The sequence below is a fragment of the Pristis pectinata genome, chromosome 3, assembly GCF_009764475.1.
Source record: "Pristis pectinata isolate sPriPec2 chromosome 3, sPriPec2.1.pri, whole genome shotgun sequence".
NCBI classification, from domain to species: Eukaryota; Metazoa; Chordata; class Chondrichthyes; order Rhinopristiformes; family Pristidae; genus Pristis; species Pristis pectinata.
Genome location: NC_067407.1, coordinates 130,288,859 through 130,313,392, shown reverse-complemented (window position 1 = coordinate 130,313,392; position 24,534 = coordinate 130,288,859). Strand labels below are relative to the sequence as shown.

Here is a 24,534-nt window from a genome sequence, read left to right as displayed (position 1 = left end):
CACCTGAGGTAGTTATAATCTCAATACTTGCCCTCTGGATAAAACAGACTCTGATTCTTTACTTACACTTCCTGCCATTCATATCCATATCTCTCGCTCCCCCTCCCCTCCCCTCCCCACACACATAACTTTCTTTTTGAATTTTTTTTGTCATCAGGTAACTTACAGAACTCCTTTATTACAGTTGAATGTTTAATATGTAGCCACGTTCATTGTTTTCTTTCAAAACTTTGTGAACATTCGAGTATTAGTAATGGATTATTTAGGATATAATGGCAAAAGAAAAACACATTAATATTGTGCTGCTTGAAATCACCACCAAAGTGCACTCCCATTCTAGTTTTAATGCTAGGTAGCTATAATTTTACTGCTAGTTTTAGCACATTACCGATATGTGTTATTCTATAGCTCTTCTGGATATCTTGCTTGCTTATTACAACACAGTAGGAAGCCATTAGGTCCTTGCCAGATTCCAGCAGGGCAATCCCATCAATTCCAGTCCCTTTTTTCTTTCCCTGTAGGCCTGCAACTCATTTTCTTTTGCATGTTCATCAATTCCCCTTTTCATTGCTTTGCCACTTACCTACATGGAGGGGTAATTTACAGTAGCCAATTAATCCTGCCTTGCATAAGAAACTCTGCCATTAAATAAAATCACAAGATGATATTTAAGTTAATGTCCTGCAAAATGAGAATTTATAGCTGTGGTAAGTCCCAGATTCAGGCACTGATTACCTGGTTATGGATGGATTATGCAGTTCCCAAGTAATGGATACCAATGGTCACTTTATGAAGATGTCCTCAGCTGAAGCAGAAGTACAAAGGTAACGAGAAATGGAAGGAAAATCAGAAGGAAGGAGACAATGGAAACAAATGAAATCGTGACTTTCAGAAATTAAAGGATGTAAAATTATGAAGTAAAGAGTAAAGCAAACACATCAGAAACACAAAAACAGGTCAAAAAGCACATAGACCGAGAAACAATTAAAGTTTAGGGTTGATGCCCTTGCATCAGAACACTAAAAAGCTAAAGATGAATAGTTTGAGTCTAAAGTGAAAAGGGAACAAAAAGATTAGATATCTTTGGTGGAGGGCAGGTGTGATTAAGTGCTAAAAGCTATGATAGTGCAAGGAAACTTGAGTGGTAGCAGTACCATTTATAACTAATTTTTGCATCCAGCTGAGACAACACTGGAGAGAATTTCTCCACTTACATAGCGTACATGCTTACCCAGACATAGTAAAAGAATTTGGGAAAATTTGTATGTAAAATAAGGAAATGGAATAAAAAAGTCTTTAATCATTCAATAGTGCTCTATTTCACAGGACATATTCCCAATGGAAACACAAAACTAAAAGTGTTAAAATATTCCACATCAGTACACATTTTGCATCAAGCATCACACAGGAATGTCACACATTCCCTGTGCTTGTAGGAAAATAAATTTTAATGTAAACATCAAAATAGTTATCACTTTGTGCACAGTTTGAATTGACAGCATCTGAAGGTTCCCATTAACTGCTTCAATTAAATATGAAATAAATTAAGATAAATGAAATAACTTACAGAAGAATGGTTTTATACAAATATCTCCAGAACAGAATTAAAATACTGAAGGAGCCTGACATCAGGTTGTCCGTGAAGGCCAGGTTAAATGTCACACAACTGTCAAAGATATTATGTATGTATTGTAAGCACAACTCTGCTGCCATCTTTGTAATGGAATGCAGGTGCTGACATCTGCTGCTGTGACTCCATTTAAAATGTACTGTTGTCAGCTGAAATGAGGCAGAGAGGCATCAAGACTTTCTACAAGATCACATATATCACTTTGGGAAACAGTATGAAACAAGGTGAGGCTCACCAAGATGAGAGCATATTTATTAATCTGCAACTGAAAACACTTGGGCATCTGTTTGTACACGACGATCACTACAGTACAAGTTGCAGTAGTGTTAAAGAGTAAATTATTCCTCCCCTCACCACATGGTGAAAGTGTAGTTGAAATAGACTGTTGTAACTTCATACTTCATATCAAAAATATGTACAAAACTTTAAAAAAGTAAAAATGCTCCTGCTGCTGCAGACTGACATCCAGTTGAATATCTGTTGGTTCCCTGGTGTTACGACAGAACAGGAGGCTAAAAAGGGAGAGAGAAAAGGGATAATTTAAGTCTCGTTTTCAGCAAACAACTCTTTATTTACTGCACCACTTCCCACATCTGCAGGATTCTTAGAATTTCACCAGTGGTTAGATTTGCTAAACAAGCCTCATAGTTTAGCCCCACGCAAACTTCCTCCCTTAAAGCAGACTGTTGTGCTGCTGAGTTTCATCTCTACTTCAGTAAATAGGTAGTGTACAAGTAACTGTTGGAAATGGAAATGTTTCATTGGTGACGTGATTGATTGTGTTGTTTGAAGCAGCAAAATCAAACAGCGGCAAAAGTTCCTTTCAGGTACATTTTGTAGAATTTCCTGTTTCTAGGAAAGGAACATGTTTAACAGCAGTTTTATTTACAGTGACCAGTTTGGTTTGCATCAGGCTGTGCAGCTGCACAAAACAGGAAGTGCAGACTGCTTGCTGGGCTGTTTTTAACAAGAGAATTGCCATCATATTAAATTAAGTTGTGCCAGTTCATTTTCTTTTAGGTAAAGTCCAATCATTTTTAACTGGAACAATTAAGTCATTTTAAACTGGTTTGACAAGACAAGACAAAGAAATAAATGTTTTCAAGTGCCTGAGGAGATGGTTCAACTCACAGTTTGGAAGATGTTGGGTTTACTGGTTCTGAGATATTTATTTACACAACCAGTGGTCGTAAGACCTGGCGGGTCCTATATTCCACCCCTGTGTGGGTGATGCAATTAATCTCAGTACCCACGGCACAATCAATGCTGCTTCTAATCACTGTCATGACCTCCTACAGAAAGTCCATGACTCCGGGTAAATGCCCGACAGCCCAGTTGGGACTTACAAGTACAACCAGGGCTTTCCTTGGTCTTGTTGCCATTTCTAAGGGTTAAAATTGACATTTTTGACTTTAAAATATTACTTGCATGTGTACGCCAAATCGTACATGATTACAGTTCCAGCATGACATGCTTTCCACAATGCTGGGCCTTAAAAAGTGCATGCTGAGACTATGGTCTACACTGGAACAACATTATATAGGGTAAGCAGTGAAATGCTAGTAAAACCCAAAACCTAATAAATATTATAGAATGTAGTGACTTCATTCCTTTTCATCAATCAACCTATTGAAACTGTGACATCAGTCACTTTAAGTTGCTGAAGCTAAAAGCATTCAATCCTACATCATCACCTGTATTTGCAGTTAGTAAAGAAACACTACTTAAATTTACATGCTACAATTTAGCTTGAATTTTGTTAGGCAATTTATACAGCAATGTAGTCATATACTGTACATACATTACTTTAGATAATGGTGCTGTCATAGTTCTTTGTGTTCCAAGAGTGAAGTGCTGCTGTGCTTCACAAACTCAATAGTGTCTACTACATAAAGAAATAATTATGTATAACCCAATGGGAATGTATCAGCCAGCTTAGTGATTTAATATAAAGCTGATATCCTCTGACACATCACAACCACCTCTTCATAAAATCCCATTCTGAAAGCCTAGTGCTGATCCATAGTTTAAATCTGAGAATTGTTAAAGAAAGAATTGTACTAATGACACGAGAAAAGTCTGTGCTGTTTGGAAATTCAGTCGATAATGTTGGAGACAAAGAGGCTGTGATGCATTTGCCTTCACCCTCCCACAAAGCACCTCTATAGAAAGGCTGCAAACTCTTAACAAATTTAGCTCATCATCTTGGTAATTTAATCTGATCTGTAAGAAAACAAGATGACGATGGCTGGAAAGCTGACAGATGTGCAAAAATCCTCAAGAAAACTAGGCTAAAATTTACAGTTGAGTGGTACAGCTTATTTCAGTCTATTGAAGAACAGTAGCCTGTTTTAATAGGCTGTTGGTAGGATGGGGTATATTTTCCATCTGTTGGCTTGGTCCCTAGAGGCCATTGCATAAAAATCAGACAGGGAATCCCTTGCACATGGGTCCACCAGCTTATTCACAAAGCTTTCAATTGTCTGATCAGGCTAAAGAAAGTTCCGGAACAGAAAATGTATAACAACTTAATTTGAGTAATGTAATCAATTGTTACTAATGAAGCATATCTTTGGATTATGCCATGCATTTGTCTGGGCAACTGTTGTGGCTAGAACCTATCTTCACTTTTCTTATGCGTTTGGTGCTAGTTTTTGTTTGCACTTAATTTTTTGTTTTGTTTTACACATTTTTTTTCTACCTCACACACTTGCATACGTGGAAACATAGACACACATGATGTTTATGTTGAAGCAATAAAAGCAGAGGTTACAAATCACCAGAAGACCATAAGTGAACTATTGACAGAATCAGAGCACAACATCATGAAATTAAAGTTGTCACTACACACACTCACTGGGCTGATAAGGAATCCAATGACAAGCTACCCCATTGCCAATCATTAAGTCAACTTAACCTGTTTCAAAACTAATCATTAATTCTAGATTGGGGTTGAAAGAAGGTGTGCCAAGAGGATTGTCAGATACCAGAGGCAGACTGCCCACATTCACCATTATGCTACCAATTACTTCTGCAGGTCCTAGCATACACCTGGCAATGACTGAGGATAATTGTCTGAGCAGGTTCTGAGTCAGCAGGGAGTTTCTCACAGAACTGAACCATCTGTTGCAAGGGAACATAGAGCCAACTATAGGGCCAACACTTAAAAAAAATACCACGAACTTCAACTTTTCTGCCTATGTCTCTTTCCAGGTGGGTTGCCTCCCAAACCTATCATCAAATGTACAGCTGAACCAAGAGCTGGCAGCACCAATGCTTTTGTGCACCTACACTTACTAATGATACACTGCGTGTCCATCCACGTACAAGCAGTTCCCAGGTTATGTAAGGGTTCTGTTCCTGCGAACTCTCCCTGTCGATTTCTCCATGTCCGTAAGTGACCCATATTGTATCACTCTACATACACGTGCAATAACTCTTTCCTATCATTGAATAATCACCTTAAAACTATCCATAATTAAACTAATGGAATACCTGCTGTATCCTGTCATTAATGTAATTAAGAAACATTCTATTATTATTACTAGCCTGAAAAATACATTAAAAATTCTGATTGTAAAAGTAGGGAAGTCATGTTGGAGCTGAACAAAACTCTGGTCAGGCCACATTTGGAGCACTGTGTTCAGTTCTGGTTGCCACACTACAGGAAGAATGTGGAGGCTTTGGAGAAGGTTCAGAAGAGGTTCGCCAGGATGTTGCCTGGACTAGACAGCACTAACTATAAGGAGAGGTTGGACAAACTTGGATTGTTTTCTTTGGAGCATTTCTGAGGGGGTGACCTGATAGCAGTTTTAAAAATATGAGAGGTATAGATAAGGTCTTTTTCCCGGGTGGAAATGTCAATACTAAAGGGCAAAGGTTTAAGGTGAGAGTGGGAAAGTTTAAAGGAGGTTTACAAGGCAAGCTTTTTGTTTAAACACGAAGTGGTGGGTGCCTGGAATGTGCTCCACCAAGGGTGGTGGAAGCAGATATGACAGTAACATTTAAGAAGCATTTAGAGAGGCACATGAACAGGCAGGGAATGGAGGGATATGGACCATATGCAGACAGATGGGATTAAGTTTGGCATGGTCAGCATGGATGTGGTGGGCCAAAGGGCCTGTTTCTGTGCTGTTTTGTTCTTAAACGTATGGGAGAATTTGTGTAAAGTTGGATTTCTGTAAGTCAAGTTATTTGTAACCCAGAGAGCCCCTGTATCAGGTTCCTGTTCTTCCTCACCATCACCATTCTTCATCAGTGCATTGTGACTCTTTTCTAAATTGAGGTGTGTTGCAGATAAACGGAATAATTTGGAAACTACATATGAAGCAGAATTGGGGCAGAGGGGCTTTCTGGCTGGAGATGGTGACACTGAGGGGACTGATGCCGTATTACATTATAATTTATTGATCTGTCATCTGCCATTGACACATGAGGACAGATGTTAGGAATGTATGAGCAGGAGCAGGAATAGGTCCTTTAGCATTTCTATCATACAGATCAAGGAATGATCTAATCTTTGGCTTCATTCAGTGACGAGTGAACAAAACGAGATGTTGGACAACTAGTTTATGGAGCATGGTAAGGAAGGTGGTGACTTCTACAAAGAGAATTCAGCGGTGCTGGGAATGTTAAATGCTACAGTCAGATTAAGGACAATGTGTATGAAAGGCCTTCAACTGATTGAGCTCACAACCTTGACTTCAATCATTCAAAGTTTGAATGTCATCTCCAATCCCTGCAGAGTATAAGAAAAGATGAAAGTTTCCTGGTTTGTATATTTTAAGAGAAGGATGGTCTAGAGCCAGAGTGAGTTCAGGATAGGAAATGAGTGGCCACCTGCAAGGGCAGGAATCTTCAGAGTGTCATAGACATAGACATAGAACAGTACAGCACAATACAGGCCCTTCGGCCCACCATGTTGTGCCAACCTTTGAACCTCGCCTAAGACTATCGAACCCCTACATCCCCCATATCCCTCTATTTTAAATTCCTCCATATGCTTATCTAGTAATCTCTTGAATTTGACCAATGTACCTGCCTCCACCACCGTCCCAGGCAGCGCATTCCATGCCCCAACCACTCTCTGGGTAAAAAACCTTCCTCTGATATCTCCCTTGAACTTCCCACCCATTACTTTAAAGCTATGCCTTCTTGTATTGAGCATTGGTGCCCTGGGGAAGAGGCGCTGGCTGTCCACTCTATCTATTCCTCTTAATATTTTGTACGCCTCTATCATGTCTCCTCTCATCCTCCTTCTCTCCAATGAGTAAAGCCCTAGTTCCCTTAGTCTCTCCTCATAATCCATACTCTCTAAACCAGGCAAGCATCCTGGTAAATCTCCTCTGCACCCTCTCCAACGCCTCCACATCCTTCCTATAATGAGGTGACCAGAACTGGACACAGTACTCTAATTGTGGTCTAACCAGAGTTTTAAAGAGCTGCAACATTACCTTGCTGCTCTTAAACTCGATCCCTCGACTTATGAAAGCTAACACCCCATAAGCTTTCTTAACTACCCTATCCACCTGTGAGGCAACTTTCAGTGATCTGTGGATATGGACCCTCAGATCCCTCTGCTCCTCCACACTACCCAGTAGTCCACCAGCCTACCAGGTGTCCACCAGTAGTCATCACTGGAGACAGTTAGGGTGATGACAACACTTTGAAGGTGTGTAGTCCAGGGCACAGGACCATGAGGCAAGGGATTGCACTGGAGAAACAGCAAACACAGGTATATAGTAATCATAATCAAGAGGATCAAACGTGTTTCTGCATCTGTGTCAATGTGAACTTTTCATTGAATGTTGCTTCCAAGGTGCCAGGGTAGCAGACATCCTGGAGAGAATGCAGAAAATTCTGAGAGGAATGGGCAGGATCCTGTGGTTCACATTGGCATCAACAGCATTAAGACATCAGGAATATTGTGATTAGAGGCAAGAACCTATTTGCAAAAGGGGCAAGGTTAAAGACTGTTGCCACAGCAAAGGTGATTTGCATAAAAATTCAGAGTCTATATGCAAACTCTGCCTTTCTTATTTGACCTAGTGGATGTTAGGAGAAAAATAAGAATTTATTCCTACATGAACAAGCTTCTTAAGGAAATAGGGAATTTAAGTTTTATATTATATGTATAAAGAGAATGTTGAGAATTATGAAGGCTTTAAACAATCTTTTCTCATTTGAATGCAGACTGACTTGCTGAAAATTTCTGGTTTCATTTCATTAGTTTGGATTCTTCCTTGGTTAGTGGGAGAAAAAGAAATGAAGGGGAGAAAACAAAATCTCAAAATCACACTTATTGCCCTATTTTATGAAAAAGCTGCCACCGTTCCCAGCTGTCAGTCTGATTGGAACAGGCAGTAACAGGAAAAATAACAGATCTTCCAGCTCTGCCCTATTTTTCCTGTTAGCTGTTTTGAAATATCTATATCTAATAGCAGTTCCAATTTTGGTCACTTTTGTGGTGCATAAGTCACATTATTTTTTGACGAGAGAGCTGCCTCGGTAAGAGGAGCAGATTCCTGCACATACCTTTCATTGTTTATGCCTTTTAAACAGGAACACAGAATCAATGTTCACCCCACATTCTGACCTTCACAGTTCCGTCTCACTTTGAGCAAAATGACACCTTGAGAAAATTCTCAGAAAGCAATTTACAGTACAACCAAGTTCTGATAATTCAGAGTTGACTTTAAGCACTAACATTTTCCAAGAAATTGTATTAAGTGATTTTCAAATGAGACCAGAGAGTACACTCACAATTTAGTGATACTAGGTGTTATTCTATCTCTGGCCTTTCAAACGTGCAACTATCAAAATATCAAATAAGCAGAGGAAAAGCATTTCCAGAGTTAAAATGCAAATATAATACTGGAGGCCTGTGACTTGTGATGTGCCTCAGGGGTCAGTGCTGGGCCCATGGTTGCTCGTCATATATATCAACAACTTGGATAAGACTGTACAAGGCATTGTTGGTAATTTTCCAGATTAACACTAAAAGAGGTGGTATAGTGGACAATGAAGAAGGTTGTCAAAAACTACAGGAGGATCTTGATCAGCTGAGTAAGTGGGCCGAGGAATGGCACATGGAGTTTAATTTGGATAAGTGTGAGGTGTTGCATTTTGGAAAGTCAAATCCAGGAAGGACTTTCACAGTGAACAGCAAGGCTCTGGGGACTATTGCAGAACGGAGGGACCTTGGAGTACATTGTTCCTTGAAAGTGGAGTCACAGGTAGACAGGGTGGTGAAAAAGACTTTTGGCACGCTGGCCTTCAAAAGTCAGGGCATTGAGTATAAAAGTTGCACTGGATACTGGTGAGGCCGCATTTGGAGTACTGTGTTCAGTTTTGGTCGCCCCGTTATTAAACTGGAAAGAGTACAGAAAAGATTTACAAGAATGTTGCCAGGTCTTGAGGGACTGAGTTATAGGGAGAAGTTAGACAGGCTAGGACTTTGTTCCTTGGAGCACAAGACACTCAAGGGTGATCTTGTAGAGATATATAAAATCATGAGGGGCATAGATAGGGTGGATGCACTCAGTCTTTTTCCCAGGGTTGGGGAATCAAGAACTAGAGGGCAGAGAGGAGAGAATTAATAGGAAGTTGAGGGGCTGCCAGATTAAGTGGTTGAGCCAGGTACAATGACAACTTTTAAAAGTCAGTTGGGTCAGACAGCGTCTGTGGAGGCAAAGGAATAGTTGATGTTTCAGGTTGAGGCCCTGCATCAGGACTCGAGTGCAAAGAAATGTATTTTGGGAAGTTAAACCAGGCCAGGACGTACACAGTGAATGGCAGGACCCTGAGGGTCATTATTGAACAGTGAGACCTTGTGGTACGTACATTGTTCCTTTAAAGTGGTGACACAGCTAGACAGAGTGGTGAAGAGGTGTATGGTATGCCTGCCTTCATTGGTTGAGGCACTGAGTATGGGAGTTGGGACATTGTGTTATAGTTGTACAAGATGTTGGTTAAGCTACACTTGGAATATTGTGTGCAGTTCCAGATAAAATGCTACAGGAAGGATGTGATTGGCTAGAGAGGGTGCAGAAAAGATTCACAGGAATGTGGCCTGGACTGGAGGGTTTGATTTATAAGGAGAAATTGAAATGGGCTGGGCATGTTTTCCCTGGAGCGAAGGAGGCCAAAGGGTGATCTTATAGAGTGTTATAGATTTACGAGGGGCATAGAAAGGGTAGATTGATTAATCCCAAGGACTTGATGATGCACGTTGCAGAGTTTTGAAGGAGATGGCTTTAGAGATTATGGATGTTCTGGTTGTTAATTTTCAAGAGCTCTGCAGATTCTGGAATTGTTCCTGTGGACTGGAGAAGAAAAAATATGACCCCATTAAGTAAGACAGCTTGGGTAGCATTACTGGTAGAAGCACTAGGATTTCCCTGTAGACAAGTCACTGAAGACCAGCATGCAAGTGCAACAGGGTAAAACGGTTTTATAATGAGAGGGTTTGATTATAGGATAGAGAAACGTTAGTGAAATTGTATGGGGCCTTGCTGAGACTACACCTGGAGGACTGTGTACAGATTTGGTCTCCTTAGGGTGTACTTGTCCTGAATGCAGGTATGGTGGGTTTGTTGTATGAAGAGAGATTTAGTAGTCTGGGCCTGTCTTCTCCAGAGCTGAGCAGAATGAGAAACTGACAAGGCTTGACAGGTTGGAAGGAGGGATGATATTTGCCCAGTTTGAGAATACAGGGTACACCATTTGTAGGATTATAGAGCGTGAAAACAGGCCCTTCAGCCCAACTGGTCCATGCTGACCAAGATGCCCATTGAAGTTAGTCCCATTTGCCTATATCCCTCTAAACCTTTTCTATCTGTGTACCTGTCCAAGTGTCTTTTAAATGTTATTATTGCACCTAACTCAACCACTTTCTCTGGCAGCTTGTTCCACATACAGACCACCTTCTGGTTGAAAAAATTGCCCCTCAGGTTTCTATTAAGTCTCTCCCCTCTCACCTTAAACCTATGCCCTCTACATAGGTCAGGAAAGGAACAGTTAGGACTGAGATGAGAAAATATTTCTTCACCCAAAGGGTGGCAAACCTTTGGAATTCTCTTCTTTGGAGGATTGTGGAAGAACTGTGTTCATTCCCAAAGCAGAGATTGATAGATTCCTGGATATTAAGGGAACAAAGGGATATGGGGATAGTGCTGGAAGGCGGTGTTGAGGTAGAAGATCAGCCATGATAAGATGAATGGGGTAGCAGGTTCGGAGGACCAGATGCCTACTCCTGCTCCTATTCCTCATGTTCGAGTATGTACGTTAAAGCTGCTTTAAGACAAACGTGACACTGATTCAAACAAAGAAAGTCGATTCATTTTATATTTAGTTTCACATGGGTGCATTTAGTGTGACACCTGAATTTCTAATATTAAACCAGGTTGAGGTTATATTATTCCTTCAATTATGTGTGTATGAAATATGGAACTAATCTGAAGGCTGGAGGCCAGTCACTATGCTGGCAGAGTGCCTGGTACTGCAATGTATGTATACAGCTGTGTCATGGAACAGGAGACCAGAGTCTCTATTCCATCCTTTGCTTTCATACTGAGGATTCCCCCAAAAGCAGCTGTGTCCGATCAGGGGTCCATCTCATTTCAGTTTTTTGGATTCTGAACGTTCTACAGTTTGATGGAAATCTGTGGCAATGCCAGTTCTGTATCAAGTGAAGAATTAGTTTTGTGGCAGCTGAGAGCAGACTTGCTTGGCGAGAGAGAATAAATTTACAGACTTCAAAGGAAGCGTGTGACCTCTGTTTATGTGGAATATTTAACAAGTGTTACAAATGTCAAGATTCAGCTTTATTGTCATTCCACTGGGAAAGGTGGAAATGACCCACAGTGGCAGTGTTGCTCCTGTTCCACAGATATTAAAAACTGGATCAGGAAATCACTGCTTTGTGGCTTTAACCATCACTTTGATTGACAGGTGTGATTGTGAAGAATACTTTTTTTTGATCTTCCTAACCTTGGGAGTACCTCTTGCTCTTCAGTGTATTTGTCAGGCAGTTAGGGAGTCTGGGTGATTGGGTTGCAATGTCACTATCCAATCTCACTTCGAACCTCTCCATCAAGGGTGAATCTGATTACCATGACTTACTGAGCCATCCAAGTCATTACAGGGGCAAAAGAGCCCCCAAGAAGGCCAAGGTCAGATCACAGAGTGAAAGATCAATTCAGCCACATTTAGCACAATATCATTTTTGTAAAGTGCTTGGAGCTTCCTCTAGGAATGACTATCCAGAGGGTCACTAATCAAGTGAATGCCCTTTCAAATGCCTGCAATCCTTCATAATTGGCTGCATGGCATTTTGGTGCTTGATTTAATATCCTCTTCCAATAGCAACCACGTGAATGGGAGCAAATAAGTCATTGCTGAGCTCCTTAAAGGCATATTCAACTTTTACTTCTGGAAGTTTGAGAAGAAGTGTTGAACCATGCTGGGAAGTTTGCTCAGACACCTATTCAAGGCTTCAACACTGTCAGAATTCTGGAAGTTCTCTCTACACCTTTAAAAGAAGACTGCTGTGCTACTTGATTTTATTGGGCACGTATTGTCACAGGTAAAAAGGGCTTGGACTGCCACTTGCTCTGGATGAGGAATGGAAGGAGAACAGGCAGACAAGGACCAGCTACTGTCGGGAAGTGGGCCACATGGTAGAGAAGTCCTTGCCTGTATGGGAAGAGACCCCTCTCTCCCATTGACTCTTCCAGTACCACATCCAAGAACCTGAGCAATCATGCAAGGTACTGCTCTGTACCGGATACAACACGCCATTGTTTCAATGAAAATGGATGTGAAAAGCCCAGAAAAACTGCTCCACCAAAGTATATCTGTAGAAGTAGTTCTTGGATGCTAAACCTGCAGGAGCCTGTTTTATTTTTTGGGTGGGGGGGGGGGGGTCGTCAGGCTCATTTCAAAGTGTGATTATTGCAACTAGGATCAAATTGAGACTGAACCAAGTCTGTGAGAAAAATCACTGCTGGTGCGAGAGAGAGAGAGGGAGAGAGGGGGAGGGAGGGAGAGAGGGGGAGGGAGAGAGAGGGGGGGAGGGAGAGAGAGGGGGGGAGGGAGAGAGAGATGATGAGCCCTGTGAAATGGACAAAAACAAGACAAAGAAACTAAAGTAGATGAGAAAGAGTGTGTGAAGAGCAGGTGAAGAGTGCAAGCAAATCCAGTGCGGTACTGTGCAGATCTCTGGAGCAGGGTGAGAGTAGGAACCTGTGTAAAAGAGTACACTGACTGTTGCCTGGAAATTTAATTGCATCAAGCTGTTTCCTTTGGCACTATCCGATTTAAAATTGATTTCTTTTTCTGGAGTGTAGCACAATAATGTCAACTTCTGGATCATTTTGTATCATTTCAAAAATACAGCTGGGCATTTCCTGCTACAAATCACCCTCATGATCCCAGCTTAAATAAATTACTCAGTGACAAAGGGCCTTCAATTTGAAACATTATCTCTGCTTCTCTTTCCACAGATGCTGCCTGACCTGGTGAGTGTTTTTGTTTACATTTCAGACTTCCAGCAATTGCAGATGTCTTAGTTTTAATTTCTTTGAACTTATATTCTTGGGCCCTGCTCCATCCCAACACTGCAACAAACCCACTTAACATGCCCTGATCTCCAGCCCCCAACCCCCATCCACAATTCTCCACCTCAATCCCCACTGCCAACACACTGCCGGGTCCCCCCCTTCTCCCATCCTACTGATCCCCCAACAGTTTGCTGGTCCTTCTGCACCTGCCTCAAGATGTTCTGTCTGTTCTGCCACCTCCACATTTGCTACCAGCATTCTGCAGGTATTCCCAGTGCCCATATCCCCCTCCCTCTCCACAAGAGTACTGGACTCTGATGTCCACATGCCCGTGGCTGGTTTACTAACAAGCCTGGCCTCAAACAGGAGAGGGTCCAAACTAAACTGTAGTGGTTGCCCCCTACCACTGTCCCATGCTGGTACGCCTTTATCAGGCATGTTAGAATTTAAAATTCCATACCTCACAGAACCATATTTCCTCTCTGTACCATTTAAACCATTAGTTTTGTGGCAGTTTTTTTAAAGAAGTACAAAATATTGAAGTGCTTTGAACAAAAAATCCCATTTTGTTTAACTTCCCTCCACTTGCATTAACCTGCCTTGGTAAGGAGGGTACAAGAGATTGCTGTCTTGCACCTTAATTCGAACACTGTGGTTGATACCATCTGTTTACTACAGTGACCTTAGGTTAATGTGAAATAGATAACAGAAGAATGCTACTTTGTCTGTGACATTTCCGGATGACTGGAGGCACTGCAACTTTTCCAGTAGGGCCTGCCTTTCCCTCATCAGCTCATTCTGCTTCTGCAGTAGTTCCACCACTTGCTGGGCACTGGCCTGACTGTGCTGGTCCAACTGTTGGAGTCTGTAAAGAGAAAACAACCAAAGATGCTCCTTCAGAATGCATTCAGGATATTGTCTGATGTGTCTGTTATAATGTAAACTGGTGTTAAACTTGGTTTCTATTTGGAGTCTTTTTGACTCATTGGAGCGTAGGAGAATGAGGGGTGATCTCAGAGGTGTATAAAATCATGAGGGGCATAGATAAGGTGAATGTGCACAATTTTTTTCCCAGGGTTGGGGAATCAAGAACTAGAGGACATAGGTTGAGGGTGAGAGGAAGAGATTTTGGGAGAGGGAGAGGCCAACCAGAAGGGCTTTTGACAAGGTGCCGCACATGAGGCTGCGAAACAAGACAGGAGCCCATGGTATTACAGGAAAGGTAATAGCACGGATAGAAGGTTGGCTGACTGGCAGCAGTCGAAGAGTGGGAATAAAGGGGGCCTTTTCTGGTTGGCTGCCGGTGACTAGTGGTGTTCCGCAGCGGTCAGTGATGGGTCCGCTACTTTTCACGTTATATGTCAATGATCTGGATGACAGAATTGAGGGCTTTGTAGCCAAGTTTGTAGATGATACAAAGATAGGTGGAGGGGCAGGTAGTGTTGAGGAAGCAGGGAGTCTGCAGAAGGATTTGGACAGGTTGGGAGAATGGGGAAAAAGTGGCAGATGGAATACAGAGTTGGGAAGTGTACGGTCATGCACTTTGGGTGAAGGAATAAAGGCGTAGACTATTTTCTGAATGGGGAGCAAATGCAGAAATCGGAGGTGCAAAGGGACTTGGGGAGTCCTAGTGCAGGATTCCCTAAAGGTTAACTTGCAGGTTGAGTCAGTAGTGAGGAAGGCAAATGCAATGTTAGCATTCATTTCGAGAGGACTAGAATATAAAACAAAGGATATAATGCTGAGGCTTTATAAGACATTGGTCAGACCACATTTGGAGTATTGTGAGCAGTTTTGGGCCCCAAATCTAAGGAAGGATGTGCTGGCATTGGAGACGGTCCAGAGGAGGTTTATGAGAATGATCCCGGCAATGAAAGAGTTAATGTATCAGAAGTGTTTGATGGTCCTGGGCCTGGACTCACTGGAGTTTAGAAGGATGAAGGGGGGTGGGGAATCTCATTGAAACATACCGAATATTAAAAGCCTGGATGGAGAGGATGTTTCCAGTAATGGGAGCGTCTAGGACCAGAGGGTACAGCCTCAGAATAGAAGGACGTCCCTTTAGAACAGAGATTAGGAGGAATTTCTTTAGCCAGTGGGTGGTGAATCTGTGGAATTCATTGCCACAGACGGCTGTGGAGGCCAAGTCATTGGGTATATTTAAAGCAGAAGTTGATAGGTTCTTGATTAGTAAGGGCTTCAAAGGGTTACGGGGAGAAGGCAGGGGAATGGGGTTGAGAGGGAAAAATAAATCAGCCATGATCAAATGGCAGATCAGATTTGATGGGCCGAATGGCCTAATTCTGCTCCTATGTCTTATTTAATAGGAACCTGAGGGGGCAACCTTTTCACCCAGAGGGTGATCAGTACATGGAATGAGCCGCCAGAGGAAGTGGTTGAGGAAGGCACATTAACAACATTTAAGAGGCACTTGGACAGTTACATGGATAGGAAAGGTTTAGTGGGATATAGGACTAGCTTAGATGGGAATCTTGGTTGGCATGGACCAGTTGGGCCGAAGGGCCTGTTTCTGTGCTGTATGACTCTATGACTTGCAGATCAAATCAATTCAATTCAATAGTCATAACCAAAACCATTCTGGGTCCCAAGAAGTGTGACCATTGACATTGAGCTGAGGACTATATCTGTGGTATCTCAACCAATGCTTTTTCTGATTTTACCCCACTGTGCTGTGGCATTAAATTATTTTTCATTAACACAGCTTTCTTTTTAACAGTCTATTGCAACTATTAGGAGCAACTGCCTCACTAGATTTTGCTCTCCTCCATGAAGTATGCTGTGATCCTTTGAATAAACAATACTCATGGCACTAACCTACAAATAAAGGGGGAGAAAGAGCTATTGTTCACAACAGTTCAGCATGGCTGCCACAAGTGCACCATACCCTGGGCATGTGCGGCACTAACGATAGTCGGGATCGAATCTGCAAATTTCTTGCAAAGTATGTGCCACCGATCTGATTTAACTAACAGTGCTAAAGAACAGTATGTATCAAAGTGGAATTAAACTGGTTTGGCCAGAGAGCACATCATTTCTGTTTGAAAACATTAGTAAGCAGATATCTACCCAGTAACTGCATAGAAGAACAGAAGCCATTCTTTGTATCTATTTCAATCTACATGTTTGTGCGCCTAACTCCAATTAGCCAAATGTCTTTCATCCAAGATTTTTTTTCACTTATCCAAAGCAGGGATACCTATAAAACAAGCTGTTTTGTTCTATTATTGGTGAGAAAGCAATTGGATTGTAACTGTTCAGTAATCATGACCAGCACCAACTATTGCACATCAAACATCAGTGCTAGAGGTCTGAACTGTGCAGAGAGAAGGATGAAGCAGCCCAGCTACTGTCACCAGTAAGTGGTGCTAATACAATTTTATAATTTAAATGAGTTCAATATCAATTTAAATTGGCCAGCTCTCCTTTGTGCATTCATTTAAATCTCATCTGATCTTGGCTGTGTTTCAGGCCAATGGATTAGACAGCTAATTAATGTATAATTTGTTACTGTTTTGGTTCTGGTAAGTTAATTAATGTCCATCTTTCTATATCTGATAGTTACAGATTGAAACTACTTTCAGGAGGAGCGTAACTCGCAGTTGGCGTTGCAAATTAAAGTCTGCAGAGGAAGGTAGTCTCTGCTGCTTGCTGTCTCTAGATTATATTTTGCTGGTGCTGTTTCTTGCCAGCAGATATATGGAACATTCACCAGGTACTGGGCAGAAAATAAGTAATCCAGCTACTATCCTATGATATCAAGAACACTAAAGATCTAAAAAGGAATAATCATATCCTCATGATTTTCCCAATGAATACTGTGGACTACCAGGGGTGCTATACTTGAGTTGCCAAGATTTTGAGGGCCATCGCCTAAATGCTGGAATTAGTATAGATGGGTACTTGGCATGGACATGGTGGGCAAGGACTTGTTTCTGTGCTATGACTCTGTGACTATCTGGTGTTCATGCAATGGCAGGTCGGTCATACTCAACTTGGTTAAGTGACTTTCCAAGAGAAATATGAATATGGATAATACTTAACTTTGTATCAGCCATCAAACACATTGAGAAATAGAAATAGGAATGGGTTATAAGGATCTTCAAGCCTGCTCCACTATTCAGTAAGATCATAGTTGATCTAATCTTTGGCTTCAACACTTCCTGCCCAATTCCCCAACACTTGATTCCTCTGTTGTTCAAAAATCAATTCTGGTCTTGAATAGACTTAATGACATGACATCCATTACTTACTGGTACACAGTTTCAAAAATTGACAATCTCCTGTAAGTAGTAATTCCTCCTCTTAACCTTAAATGGGCAACTCCTTATCCAACTCACTTCTGCACAATGGAACTGAATAGAATTATGGCATGTGGTTAGACCTGGCAAATAAAAACTAATCCCTTCCCCACTCCATGACCCACCACCAACAAACTGGGTGGGCCTAACAACCATAGTGCCTTTTTATTCACAGCCCTGCAGTGAGCTTGAATCAGCAGTTTTTTGTGACTTCATTATTATCCCATTATTTTTCATTGGTAAAAACACAAGTGCAACATTCATATCAAATGTCTGCAGCAGAACACTGGAAAATCTAACCTCCTGTTCTTCATGTTTGGGGTCCTCAGTCAGTGGTGGCTGCTGCAATGCCTGAGCCACCACTCATCAAATTAGGATGATCACTGGGAGCCTCTCTGTATGTAATGGATGAGGAATGAAGGAGACAAGATGGTACTTAGACCCGAAGTTTACCCTTGTGTCCTTGGATGTTTTTGTAAATTACGAGTCTCTGGGTCACATCTGAAGATTTCCTGGATATGTACACTGACCTTCACTTGGTCCTCTGATTGGCGAGATCAAGATATGGCAAGACCATGATATCAGGAACATTCAAGATATTAAAAGAGACAATCATCCTCATGATTTTCCTAATGAATACTTTGGACTATCAGGGCTGGCCATAGCCTGTGTGGATCAGACCATAATTTCCATTACTACGTGAGCTGCTGCCTGCTAAATAAGTGCTTGCCCGAACTTGCAATTCCAATTTACTAAAATCACTTCTTTTTTACTCCATTTAGATAGAAGTCTAATTCAGATGTAATAGCAAAGAGTGAAATTTCACCCAGGACTAATGTTTTGATTCCTTATTCAAGCTATCAATGTTCAACACTCTTAATTATTATCAATCCATTTTTCAGTTTCACATCAAGGCAGGAATATGTTAGAAAACTGGTGTTCGTGTTGTTTAATTTAGCTTCACTTGCAGAAGGAATCATTAGATGGATTTCAGTACAAATTGGTTATTTTGCACAAGCAACCTGTAAGAAATCCTAATTAAAGCATAACATTTCTTGGCAAATTACTTACACATTTATCAGGACTCAGCTGGCTGAGTTCTGCTATCTGTGTGTGTTTCTTTTCGACTATTATAAAAACACAAGCATGTCCCTTACGAGCCTATTATTTATTCAGTGGAATAGTCACAGGGGGTTAAGTGTACAACTATTCTCAAATCACCTTCATCATATTTCAGGTTTACTGGAAACAGTAAACCACTTTGCTGAGGCTCTATAACACCTACCCTCAGTGCCTCAAGATTGCTTGCCAAAGCAACTAACACAATCATGCATGCAAGACACAAATCACTGATACATATTTAAATTCAATTTAAACAGGCAATAATTAGGAATATTCAGGCCACTGTAGTTAAAGAAAATTTAAGAATGTTTTACACAAACCTGGACAGTACCAGTTTTGATCTCCAGGCTATGCCAAATGATATGGGGGTAGGTGTAACACCACAGACTCGAGAGAGGAGAAATTGGCTAGGAGTCCCATTCTAGATTCCTGTCCAATGAACCCTGTGGGCAATGGAGAACCAGTGGATGTGGTGTATTTGAAATTCCAAAAAGCATTTGATAAGGTGCCACATGGATGATTACTGCGCAAGATAACTGTTTGTGGTATGAGAACTGGTTGGCTGACAGAAAGATTCCAATTTTGATCTCTGCCCTCTGCCAGCTGATATGGTTCTAGGAGCAACAACCATAGGCTTCATGGGGAGGAAACTGGCCAGTGTTGCTATTTCAAATTCCTGTCCAATGGTCCTGTGGGAAATGTACACACACACATATAGATGATGATTTGGAATAGAATTGGACTTTCGCAAGTTCCTGTGGCTTCCAAGGTCCCATCCCGCACAAACATATTGTTATATAAAAAAAATATTCAATTTTTTGGGATGTTGGTGCTGCTGGCAACACCAGCACTGATGGCCCATCCCTAACTACCCTTGAGAAGGTGGTTTGACTGCTACACCCTTTCTGGTGGAGGTACCCTCATAGTACTGATGGGTAGAGAGTTCCAGGTTTTAGAGCCAATGACGATTAAGGAAGAGCAATGTATTTCCAAATCAAGACAGTGTGCTTCTTGGAGAAGAAGCTGTGGTGATTGTGTTCCCATTGATCCTCCTGTCCTTTTTCTTCTTGGTGGCGGAGGCCATGGGTTTTGGAGAAGCCTGGCTGAGTAACTGTAGAGCATTTTGTAGATAGTACTACTGTAGCCAAAATGCATTAGTGGTGGAGGGAATGAATGTTTAGCGTGGTTGATGGGTTGGCAATTAAGTGGGCTGCTTTGTCCCAGATGGTCATAGAGTCATAGTGTAGATGGTGTCAAGCTTCTTGAGTGTAGTTGGAATTGCATGCATCCAGGCAAGTGAGAAGTATTCCATCATATTCTTGCCATACCTTGCCATTGCTGGAAAGACTTTAAGGACGTCAGGAAGTAAGTCACTTGCTACAAGATCCCAGTCTCTGACCTGCCCCTGTAGTCAGAATATTTATGTGCCTGGTGAGTTTCCAGTCAATGATGATCCCCCAGGATGTTTACACTGAGGAACTCTGGTATTGAATATCAAGGGTAGGAAGTTAGACTGCCTCTTGTTGCAGACGGTCATTGATTGGCAGGTTTGTAACATGTTATTGCCTTTTATCAACCCCTCTTTAATTTGTGCTGCAGCACTCCAATCCATCTGCCCATTTCCAACCCTACTTTTTTTCTGCATATTCTAACTCCCAATCCTTGACCATCCATTCACAAGCAATCATTAACCATTTCCTCACCTTAACTTCATTGCCAAAACCACTAATTCTATTCCTCACATCATTCCCTCTAGTCTGGGCCCCATTTTCACTTCGAGGTATTATTTTGCCTCGACACAATCCAGAGGATCAATCGCAAATCATAGTACAGGATCATCCTTGTGACTGACAATAACTTCCTTCCCTTTGATTATCAAGGTAAACTTCCCACTGAATCTCCCATGCATAAAGCCTGAACGAACAAGTTTCTCAGGTTCATACTTCCCACTTGCTCTCAGATCCCAGCTTGCTTCTGCCACTTGTCTTCTCCTTTGATCCATTCACTTCCACAATTCTCCTCAATGAAACCCCCATTGATCAAGTCCTTGGTCACCCCTCCCAACATCTCTTGCCTTGGATCTGTATCCAATCTTATTTGATTATGTTTCTGTGAAACACCTCAGGATGTTTTCATGAACCTTGCAATGGAATTGTGGTTTTAAAGTCAATGTAGTAAAACCACTTCCATTTAGACAGAATTCTAATACAGATGTAGAAACCGAGTGCAGAATTTTATCCAGGAATAATATTTGACTAACATCCTGTATGAGTCTATTGTTTATTCAGTGGAATAGTTACAGGAGTGGGAACCTTGGCCAACTTCCCTTCCCTGAAACCAGTTTTACTACTCCTGCCACCATTGTGATAATATCAGCTAAATTAGCAGTGAGGATATCAAAACTGGGAGCTCAGCTATTCACATCATAAACTTATGGGGGACCACAGGAGTCCTTATCATGGTTCCCCATGTTGGATGGATGATCAGCCTGTTGGCACTCACTGTCCAGATTCAGCAAGGAATAATGCTCTTGTAGGTTACTGAAGTATTGTACTGTCAGACCATAAATGGTAAATCTAACATTTCATGCATAAATTCCTGTGTTGCTGGAAAATCTGTCATGCAATTGCTTTTAACCCTACTTCAACCAACCTTATCCTCCCATTCTTGTCAATCCAATGAAAAAGTGAATCACAATACCTGTTTTCAGCCCAAGTACTAAATCAGATGAATTTGTTTACAAAATGAGGCAGAGAGATGTCTGTTAATCCCGTCTGATATAGTTAAAATCGTTAGCCACAGCAAAATTAGGAGGTGTGTATGTTAAAGATTATTAACACGGGTCCAACGAGGTTAACCAATTAAACTTGTTCAATTTAATTACTTTTAGCTCCACTGTTAAGTAAAGGCAATTGACTGATTATGGACTTAAAACATTCTTGTTGAAAGCATGTAGTAATCATGGAGGAAAGAGGATTAAAATAAAAAGCCTTTGATACTTTAAAGATTTTTTTTTGATAAAATATTCTTAAATCTTTTTTTTTGATCCAAAAGTCAAAGACATGCACAATCAAGTAAAATGATTACTACAAAAGGGAAAAAGTGGACATGCTTTTGATGCTGTGCCCTCCCTGAATTTCTGTTAATGCTAAAATCAACACAATTTAAACTGAAGAGGGGTTAAAAAAAAGCCATGTATTTAAACCAGCAAGAATTTCTTGTTATTAAAAATTCCATTTTATTTTTGCCCCTTCCTTTTAAGTCACTCTGAGTTATGCACCATCACCTCTGAGTGTCCAATGAGTAAAGGACATTATTTCAGATGATTCTGGTGAAGCAGCCATTGAGCTGCCACATTTCACCTGATATAATAACCACAAAATAAAACTAGCCGCACTTCCTACTTCTGATAGCTATCCAGTGACCCCTGCTGGAAGGTGTTTGCCAGACCTGAGGGCAGAATTGCTCTTGGTTTGTGATTAACACTGACCTGAATAATGATAATTTGAGGAAGAAGCTGGAAGGCTGCTTGCCCACATAGCCAGGATTTTTACAGAAGCAAATATAATTTCTTAGTTGGGCTTAGTGACCTATTCCTTAGCCTGTAATTAAGCTCATAATGGGATAGATGCGCTAGACTCTTTACTCTTTTATCTTTCCTTATTGTAAGCAAGTATCCTACATAGGTAATCGGATTGTGCATTGCCATTCCATGCCTGTCCATGGGAACACTACTACCTGTTACTGCTGCTTTTTAAATTCTGTTACATCTATTAATATGTTGCAGGAATTTACTGTGCATTAATATAATTAAAGGGTTGAACCGTTAAGGGAGATTCTATCACAGCATTCCCTTTGTTACACCTTCACAACACTAACTCTTGTGTAATAACTTCTGCAATTACCTGCAATCTACAATTTGGCAACACCAGTTAGCATCTTAATTTCTGGAGTTAGCTACATTTGCCCAATAATATTACTACTTCAGCCATGCCATTTAAACCCTGCATATAGAGACAACGCTAATGGCTTGGAATTTGTGAAGAGAATAATGGTAAGGCTGTCAGTACTCACAGTTATACTGCAGGGAGTCTGACAGCAAAAGCTGGAATACACAATTAAAGGAGGAAATCCAGAGATTCTCTACTCTTCCACAAGGTCCATTATTGCAGCCTCCTCTGGTGTGATGAAGCTTGAGTTGGTCAAAACCTCACAAGCTTTTAGTTGTCTGATCAATGCTTTCTGAGGTTGGCTGGGTGACTTCACCCCAAGTCCTGGTGGTCATTTTGACCAGAACCTAGGTGCAGCAAGCATACTTCCTGGAGCTTCTCCAAAAGCTCTGGAGGGAGTACACCAACAGGTCCACCACAGACCCAATCCCTTTGCAGAATGAGGTTAAGCAAGACAGTTTGTTATTGTTGCAACACTTTTGATCTTTCTTGGCTGAATATCAGACCTCACTTCTAACAAGCCTCCACCTGTAGCAGAGTTAATCTACAGAAAATGAAAGCCTCTTCAACATACATTGCCTCCACTTCAAAACCATGGTCATCCCAACCTCAGTTACCCAGCCGCAATATGCAGGTGACACTTGCATTTGCTCATGTTCAGAGGCCAATCTCCCCATCATCATCAATTCATTCACTGAAGCTTGCAAGAGAATGGGCTTGCAATGACATGAGTAAAACACCTCTACTAACCTGTTCCCACTCCACAACACCACCCACCTTTTTACAATAAAGGATCACTGGAGACATTGGGAAACGTGGACCATTTCCCATATCTTGAGGGCTACCTCAGTGAAAGCAGACATTCAGCGATGCCTCCAGTGTGCCAATACAGCCTCTGAACATCTGAGGAAAAGAATGTTCAAAGAACAAGACCTTAAACCCAGAACAAATTTTGTGGTCTAGTGTGCAGCAATAATTCTTGTGCTTCTGTACATTTCAGAGACACACACATAAAAGCACTGGAGAAGGACTATCAGTGATGCCTCTGCAAAATCCCCCAAATCAGGCAGGTTAAGCAAACCAACTTCAGCAACCTCTCCCAGCTCAACATTCCCAACATTATAGCACTCATCAAACTTAGACAGTTCTAACAGGCAGGCCATATTGTTCGCATGTCCCAACCAATCTCCCAAGACAGACATTCTACTTTGAGCTTCATCATGACAAGAGAATACCAGAATGACAGAATAAAAGGTCTCAAAGCCTGCTTAAAAAAAGAAGTAAGATTCTCATCATGTCAGGAATCCTTAGCCTGTGACTGATCGAAGCAGAGAAAGAGCATTTGGGAAGGTGTCTTGTCACTGGAGCACATGGAATCAGTGCACCATCTCTCGTATCTCCCAACCTGTCAAGCACCTCCTGCCCTATCTGTGGCAAAGGAGGTATATTCAGCAGATGTCAGTGAATTAATGAGAACTACATATATTCACACGATAAACAGGAAAATATTTCACTTTGTTGAATGAGGTTTACCTGAATTTATAACAGCATACTTGGTTGTAATTGTTGCTTAACAACTCCTCAGGCCCAAAAAGAATATATACAGAAAAAAATACTGCAGAAGCTGGAAATATAAAATAAAACAGAAAATGCTAAAAATACATAGGAAGTTGAACAGCATCTGTGGGAAGAGATGAAGTTAAAGTTTGATCAGAACTGGAAAAGAGAGGTAAAACAGGTCTAAAATTGCAGAGGAAGTGGGGAGGAGCTGGGAATACAACAAAGGTTTGTGACTGAACAACAAAACTGATGCTGGAGCTGGCTGAAAGAGGTAGGAAAGGCCAGGGAGAAACAAAAAGTAACTGGAAGAGCTGTTAATAGGAGAAGATCAATAAAATCTAAAGCTACAAGAAGTGAAGAAAAACTGAATACAGAAATGCAAGATTCAAGAC

At 41.3% G+C, this 24,534-nt stretch overlaps 1 protein-coding gene across 2 annotated transcripts in view; it reads right to left on the bottom strand.

Moving 5' to 3' along the window:
- Nucleotides 1-1,865: 1,865 nt before the first annotated feature.
- Nucleotides 1,866-24,534, bottom strand: part of sdccag8 (SHH signaling and ciliogenesis regulator sdccag8) — a 312,707-nt gene continuing 290,038 nt past the window's right edge. The window contains exons 17-18 of one of the 2 annotated variants that reach the window (XM_052013083.1): nt 13,912-14,056; nt 1,866-2,142 (exon numbers count right to left, since the gene is read on the bottom strand). In XM_052013083.1, coding sequence (XP_051869043.1) covers nt 2,125-2,142; nt 13,912-14,056 — 163 coding nt within the window. In that variant the 3' untranslated portion in view covers nt 1,866-2,124. The remainder of the gene's footprint in view (nt 2,143-13,911; nt 14,057-24,534) is intronic. The other variant, XM_052013084.1, reaches the window with a different exon arrangement.